The sequence below is a fragment of the Solanum tuberosum genome, unplaced genomic scaffold (assembly GCF_000226075.1).
Source record: "Solanum tuberosum cultivar DM 1-3 516 R44 unplaced genomic scaffold, SolTub_3.0 scf00002, whole genome shotgun sequence".
Lineage (NCBI taxonomy): Eukaryota > Viridiplantae > Streptophyta > Magnoliopsida > Solanales > Solanaceae > Solanum > Solanum tuberosum.
Genome location: NW_006238928.1, coordinates 197,238 through 205,674, shown reverse-complemented (window position 1 = coordinate 205,674; position 8,437 = coordinate 197,238). Strand labels below are relative to the sequence as shown.

At 32.8% G+C, this 8,437-nt stretch overlaps 1 protein-coding gene across 1 annotated transcript in view; it reads right to left on the bottom strand.

Moving 5' to 3' along the window:
• The window catches only part of LOC102599089 (protein SABRE), a 51,352-nt gene extending 45,268 nt beyond the window's left edge, over positions 1 to 6,084 (bottom strand). Inside the window, exon 1 of the mRNA XM_015310611.1 lies at positions 5,677 to 6,084. Within this exon, the coding sequence (XP_015166097.1) occupies positions 5,677 to 5,747 (71 nt within the window). The 5' untranslated portion in view covers positions 5,748 to 6,084. The remainder of the gene's footprint in view (positions 1 to 5,676) is intronic.
• Positions 6,085 to 8,437: the final 2,353 nt, after the last annotated feature.

The following is an 8,437-nucleotide window of genomic DNA, read 5'->3' as shown; positions in this document are numbered from 1 at the left end:
AAGTTTCCAATTCATCATTTCTTGGATGATGAGTTTTTTGTGAATACAAAGTTACCCTTATCTCAAAAAAAATATATACGCAAAATATACACATCATATACAACAGAGTGTATATGTAGCCTATACTTCGGCCATGTTAGGTAAATTAGATGGCTGAATGGTATAGATTGGTAACCATCCCTACATTTTTGGAGGTGGCCAGCATTACTAGGAATACAAAGCTACCAATTTCAAAGAAAAACATATGTTAGGAAAATGTAAATAACCAGGCAAATGTAGTTATACTTGGGACTATATAGTTTGCAGCATAAGATAGTACACTAGACGTATTAAACTATGTATTAGTTATTATAGTTCTGTCACTTTTCTTTGGTTGTCCCAATAAGCTTTGGATTAGTTATGCATTGTTTGGTTACTATTTTTATCGTCTTGAAAAATAATATCCACAAAACTTACGCAGGAATATATGTATTATTTTTTGAGAGGGAGAATATGGAATAAGAATGTGGGAACCAGCAATACATGGGTGAAAGCTATTAAATGACGAAAAATACTGCACGTAGTAACCAAAAATTTGTTAAAAAAATAAAACCATATTTTAAAATATACACTAAATAGTAATTTCAATATAATCCATGAATTATTAATCCCTACATTACAATCCGTCAATCTCTATGTTATAATTCATGCATTATCCTTGCATAACTTGTTTATAAACCAAACGATTCCTTAGTTTTTTTAGATGAAGTATGAATATCATTAACAAAAGAGCATTAACTAGCCCGAATACAAAAGTATACCAAAAACTAGATAATCTTACAAAAATATATGATTTTCTACGAAAGTCACCAATCATCTATACAAAAGTAACCACATGGGTGCAACAAAAAGAAATAAGAGGAAAGAGGTTATTTCTCAAGTGTACGAGATCTTTCTCTATTCCACCAACAGTTCTCATATTCCTCTCTCTCCATATGGTCCACATCACTGCTAAAAGTGCAGCTTCACATGCCCTACATCTCCTACTCCGTCTTCTCAAGCCAAGTTAAAAATTGTCTCTTTCATAGTTCTTGGCATTACCCACTCAAAACCAAACTATCTCATCAGCTCCCCCCATTACGAAGATGCTACTCGACAACATAAAAGTAGGTTACGTCATCCCCGGATTCTTTGCACATGAAGCACTAACTAACACTAGTAAATTTTCTCTTCCTCAAGTTCTTCGTTGTCAAGATCACCCTCTTGTGGTTAGTCAAGTGAAGAAGCACACCTTTTTGGGTACTCTAAGAATCCCTTTCGAGGTATGTGGAAAAACAATTTCCTCTCTCAAAAGCTTCACATATAGGACTTAACATAAAAGACGCAATTTCCCTCTTTTCAGAACCCCTTAGTGTAACTCAATTTCCTTCTTTTCACGACCCCTTAGTATAAGTTCCCCTATTGAAAATGAACATATATGCACATGCACTTTGTAAAATGCACCTATAAAATGAATCAGGTTCCATATTTATCATTAAACTCCTTCCACTCCAACAATGTCACTTAGACTTGAATAAGGCTGGTTCCATATTTATAGCATTTAGTGCCCTCTAAATTTTGGCTCCTCAGTGGAGCTATTAAGTGTGTGATGTAGACATGCGTCACGATTTCAATTTTGTGGGAACTAAGTTTGTATTAAAAGGTTGAAGGAGCAAACTAACTTTCCACCGAGTTTCAAACCTTGAAACATCCTGAGTTCCAAGATCACTTTATAACCCTTGACCATAGGTGCAAACTATTTATCTTGTGCTTCTCTTGTGAGGATTCACACACTTGATCTCCACGTGCTTGGAATTGAGGTGTATTTGTTGTTGGTTTTCTTCTATTAGAATTATGGTGCAATCGGTAAGGTGTTTGATCACCTCATTAAGAAAGTTGTAGATATTGATGTGAGGGATCCAGCACATGAAGAGAAGATTGTTGCTCAGTTGTGTAGCATTTTATGACAATCTATTAATACTAAGTTGATGGTAATTTTTCAACTATTCTACATCAATTCTAGAAAAGGATCACACAAGATATTTCTCGCTTTTATGGTATTGTTTTTGAAATGACAGACTAAAAGACGCAAGAATTAGGACATCTCTACTTAGATGGGTATGCGCAGTTATGGAGAATTTGCTAAATTGATGTCATTCACCATCACAATGTTTTTAAAAGTGGAGTGAAAAAAAGATGACAAGGTTTATGAGGTTTGAAGTGTAAAAATGAGAAGTGGAGCATGCTTTTTTGAAGTGAAGTGAAGTGCACAATTTATGAAAAAATAAAAATACCTAACATATATAATTCTAATTCTATAAAAATTAGATTGAAGTTACATAATTATTTTCCGCATCCAAAATACCATGAAGTTGATATTAGTCCAATTCCTCAAAGTTGAGATCCAAAAAACAGATGCATCTTGTTTGGATCACTTTGTGGGTCATTGTTTAAAGTGCACATTTTCTCTAAAACACAGCCTTCTCCCATGAAGTGATAACCCCCTCGCTTCGCATCACTCCATCGTTTTAAGCATCAAAGCAATGGCTTTTAACAACGATGCACCATCAGCATTGGGAAACAACGAAAGCAACGATATAATATAGTTTAGTTATCAACACTAGCCGAATTTCCAGGTGGTCTGCTTGGCCAGATTTTGGCTAGTTTTATAGTTCCTACAATGGATGAATTTTTCTCTTGCTTGTCGTGCTCTACTACACTGTGTAGTCATATGGTGGTTTATCACAACTGGCTCTTTTACCCTAATATCTCATTTTGTCACAACTACATACTCTTTGTTTGATAAGGTAAATTATCTTTATTAATTTTGCATCCAGTTGATACATGCATACTCTTTTTTCGTCCTCAAGACTGGAGAATCAGATGAGGCCATTTTGGAAAATTATGACCAAGTGTAACCATTAACCCAATATTCTCTTATTTTTGTCAAAGGTAAAATAATAAGTTTCTTCAATAACAGGCGAGTAAGCAAACATATATACATAAGCAACCTATGTCGCTCAAACGAATAATTTTGCTACTTGAGTCTCGCAGCCCATCCTTGAACCTTGAGTCATTGATCAAGTGTCTCTAACTGTATTTCTGGTGATAAATCTCTTTTACCAACCATTATTTAATAACAGTTTCCAAACCAAGGCAACTAAAGTTGATCTCATTGTCCATTCACCTTCGCAAAAGGATCCCAAAGTCAACTAGAGTTGCTCTTGAAAAGCCCTAACCCTCTTTAATTTTAAATTATCTTCTTTATGTTCCACGTTATCCCTTTAATCTTATATCACTAAATCGTTTGGCTTGTTTCCTAACTATTCAATTACATTCTTTCATAATCTAATACATACAAAATCATAGGACAAATCTAGTGATAGGCACATGGCACACCTTTTATCCCTTACTTCCTTGCTTTATGTGCAAAATTTGGGTGAAGATGTCAATCACCTCCTCTTACATGATCGGGTAGTGTGACATTTGTGGTGGGAAGTATTGTGTTGGTTTGGTCTTCAGTGGGTGATGTCAGGCATGGACAGAGAAGGCGCAAGGCGTGGATGTTGCTCCATTAGAACTTATGAGGATTGTTTGGAAAGAGAAAAATTAGAGAGTTTTTAATAGTATAGAAAAGGAATCTCCGTCAAAAAGAAATAGCCTTTTGCCCCTTATTTTCTTTTGGTGCACCCATGAGATCTGTGCTTTGGTTTGGTCTTCAGTGGGTGATGTCAGGCATGGACAGAGAAGGCGCAAGGCGTGGATGTTGCTCCATTAGAACTTATGAGGATTGTTTGGAAAGAGAAAAATTAGAGAGTTTTTAATAGTATAGAAAAGGAATCTCCGTCAAAAAGAAATAGCCTTTTGCCCCTTATTTTCTTTTGGTGCACCCATGAGATCTGTGCTTTCTCTGATCGGCGTTCCCCAGACCAGCACTGAAAGGACATACCATCCCCCGAAGGATTATGGGGCATTCCTTCATGTCGGTTGGAGGAGAAGAAGAAGATAAGGACAGCTTTCTTTCTTCCACTCCACTCTTGCTCCAATCCCTCCAATCCCTGTATGTATAGAAGATTGGGTGTGGTTCGTAAAAAGTCATACTCCCCCTGTCCCAAATTATATGACTCACTTTCCTTTTTAGTTAGTCCTAAAAAAAATGACACATTTCTATAGCAAAAAATAATATAACTTTAAAATGCGTATTTTACCTTTAATGAAATAATTTATAAACACACAAATATCTATCACTTTTTTTAGACCAAGGGTTTCAAAAATCTTTCTTTCTTAAATTCTATGTCAAGTGACTCAAGTCAAACTAACTCATATAAAATGGGATGAAAGGAGTGCGTTTTTTGTAAGATTTTCTATGTTTTGGTATACTTCTTGTATGCATGTGTTTTATGCCCTTTGTTTATAAAATCTTATTACTTGATCAAAAAAAGTTTTTTTCCAGCTTCATTAATGAGTATCCAAAATAAACTTGATCAAACATTGTTTTGAGTTGTTCCATGTATTCCAAACTTCAAACAGATTAGGAAAAACATATATTCACATTATTCTTGGTGATAGTGCACTAGACTATCCTTTCAAGTCCAACATTTTATGGCTTCTCATTAAATTATTCATCAAACATTCCGTACCTATGGCACAATAAAGGGATAGGAAGAATAGACATTTCTTTGAGATCGCTCGCACATTCCTCAATCTGTCTCTATGTTTTGTTGAGTATCCACATAAAGTAGTTCTTGCATTCTCTAATCAAATTATCGTATCTTAATTTCAAACCTATCCAAAAGACCAAGGACAAACCAGCAACGATTGATAGAAAGAGACCCACTTTCCAAGTGAACTAATCTCGATGCCAAGAAATGAAAGACAAAAATAGAATAGTACGAGAATACTTCACTTATCTCTCATGGGTTTAGTAAGGGTCTCCAAAGAGGTTTTCATCAAAAAAAAAAAAAAAAAGGTCTCCAAAGGGGTTTAAATGGTTTGGGCTAATTCACTCATGGCCTTAAGTTTTTGAATGGAATGTGCATATTCTTTCAAATGTTATTAGAGCCAATGCACCTTGTTCTCCTTGACCTTAAACCATAGTTTTGTGAGAGTCCATTTCAGAACACATTCGGTGGGGGCTATCCCCAGCCGTGTTTATTCATATATTCTTGAAGCTATGCAAAACCATACTTTTGCAACATGGCACAAACCATATCAGTAAGTTCAGTACAGAAGAAATCTTACAGGGCAAACACAAAGAAAATAAAAGTTCAGTAAGAGAAACAAAGAGATATTGCTCAACTACAATTATCATGCTATCACATGAGAAATAATTTGGATTTCTTTACATAGAAAGCCACATAGAGTCTCTTCAACTTAGTAAAATCCCAATCCCTCTTGCCGCAAAAAAAAAAAAAAAAAAAAGAGGAAATTGCTCGCTCTAATCTGGTAAAAACTACAAAATGCTAGTTCAATCGGAGCCTATAATGTGTAGTTCAAACAAATTGCGTCAACTCATTTCCATTGCACAATTCAACAAACAAAAACATAAAGCACATATGAGATCAATCAATTCAAACAAGATCACAATACATTATCATCAACAACACATAAACACCAGTCAATTGATAATCAATACAACTTTGACTCAGATTGACTTACACGAAAATACTCCATAGTATTATAGAAGCAAATAGGAATCCAAATAGAAACTTCGCCGGTGAAACATCCATTGCCGGCGTCCGTCTACCCGTCCGATCCTCTAATAATTTATCCCCTTCTTCAACTGTTATATCATTTGCTTAAACTCCGATTCCACACCCCGAAACAACTGAACTACTCAAAGAGAAAACAAGGAATTGAAGTTTTACATCATGTTCATAGTGTAGAAACGAAGATCAAATGGTGAATTTTGGGAGAGAAGAAAAGGGGAAGAAGGTGAAAAATAGTGGAGAAAGTGGAAACGAAGTGATTAATAAAAAAATAAATATATTTATAATTTAAGGAAAAGAAGAATAAAGAAAAAAAAGAGATGGATCCGGAGAATAAAGATATTTTGCGATTTTATTTTAGAGAAGAAATAGGGGAGAAAGTGGTGTATCACTCTTTTCTGTGTTTTGTTTTTTTTTACTTGGAGAAATGGAGAAGACTATTGAGTTGGATCGGGTGTGGTGGGATGTACGGGGAACTATTGTGAATTTTTTTTTATTTTAATTTATTTATTTGTTTGTTTTTGTTTATTGGTTTCTTTGATGAACGTGCATGAAATGTCTTTGTTTTGTGTTAATTGACTAACTAGTCCTTTTTGGGATTTGAGCTTCTTAATTTTAATTACATTTTTTTTGTGTAGTAGTAGTTTTAATTACAATTGAAGCTTGTTAAAGTAGGGGTGTTTGTTTGAAATTTTATGGTTGTTATAAAGTATGTAAAAATTAATTTGATTATTTTGTGTATGGAGAAGAAGAAAGAGTAATTTGTTAGTCAAATTTAATTTTAGAAAATAGAAAAAATGTGAATATAAATAAGGTAAATATCAATAGTCTTTTCCTTTTCCTTTTCCTTTGTGAAGTTATGACCATAATAAATTACCATCATTAAATATTTGAAATTTATATGTTTGTGATATTATTAATGATTACCATAAATATTTTTATATTTTTTTATATACATGATAAATTCTTACACAACAGTTTGAGTATATATAATTGTTATGTAAACGAGTTTTATAAAAAAATGCACTACTATAATGAATGTCACTATTACTATAAGTAGGTTGTTATTATGGAGGAGAATCATCAATTGGACAATTTTGTTTTACTTTTGAAGACTTGCCTACAGAAAATAGAGAATTACTTTCTGTCAGGTTCAGGAATTCTACTTTCTATTTATTTTTTTATTTTTCTGAAAGTAGCGCTACATATAACATGAAAAGAAAAATAGTTTTAGAGAATATTAAATTGTTATAACGAATGGTTGTTGGTGACAACGAAGTTTAACTATAATTGACTAACCCTTGGAGTCTGGGGCGGAGCTACCGTATTGGACACCCTTCGTCGTAAAATTATATTGTACACCTAAATAAAATGTTAAATTTAATACTTTGGACACCCTTAACACAATAAGTTATTGTGGCTCAGTGGCCGGAGGCTCTCTCATGAAGCCCAGATGCGCAAGTTAAAATCCATGCAGCCACTCATCTTTATAATTATTTTTAAAGAGCTCATATTTAATTATTCCAAAAATTGTCTAAGGTTTTTAAAGGACTTTCTAAATAATAGTTAGTAAATTTCTTAGAAATGAATAAATTAAAAATCTAATAAAGCTAATTGAATTTTCAATGAATTTGATTTTTTATTTATTTTCATCAAAGTTTGAAATAAAACTTAAATGTAATTATTTAATTTAAAGTTAATAAACAAATTCTAATATTTGTACAACGTTGTTAAAAACGAACAAAAGAAGACCTCGTTTGATTCTGCTTCCATTCTTCGTGTCTCTACATTGTCGTCGTCACCAAGGACTAGTTTAAGTTTAAAACGTAAAAATGATTTCATTTTAAGTTGACCCCCCCCCCTCCCCCTCTCCTTTTTTTTTTTACTTTGTTCATTTACTTCATATTAAATTAAAAACAAATATTAAAGCTACATATCATGCGATTTGATTTTTAAAATTTTGGAACATTTATTCATTAAAAAAAAGGGATAATTTCAGAGACCTCCCCTCAAGTTCGACTACATAACAATAACCTCCCTTGTGGTTTGAGATATTACATTCATCTCCCTTATTGTGATATTTTTGTAACGAAACTATTTTAAATGATATATTCTCCATAGTTTCCCATAACTACCCTTATTATCCGCATTTTATTAGAAATTTAGGTTCTTAAATATAAACACTTCTCAATTTTATTTCAAACTGAAAGATGATTATAAGGAATGATAAGTGATTACTTGATACTAACATATAATATCAAACTCCCTGGCATGTGTATTTGTTAGTTAGGCCATATCTGCAGATTGCAGCAGTTGAAGTAACAAATTTTACCCTTTAAACTTTAAGTGAACATATATTTCCAAAATAAAAATTAAAAAATAGAATAACAATCAAACCCTTAAATTTTGAGGTGGAGTTTACGTTAATTTTGTGTTTGGAAAAGTTACAATAGCTTATGAACCAATTTGAGGACATGAAATTTATATTTTAATCATTATTTCTTATTTGCAAAAGTTTAAAGGAAAAAAATAATAATGTTTTATGCAGGAATTACATTGATTTGCTACACACAAAGATGATTGTTGCTTGAAATTTTCTTCCGTTTTAAAATCTTTGAGAGGAGATTTATATTTTAAAAGTAGAATATAATAAAAGATGACAAATAAGGATAGTTTCGGGATATTACGGATAATTTATCATTTAAACTAGT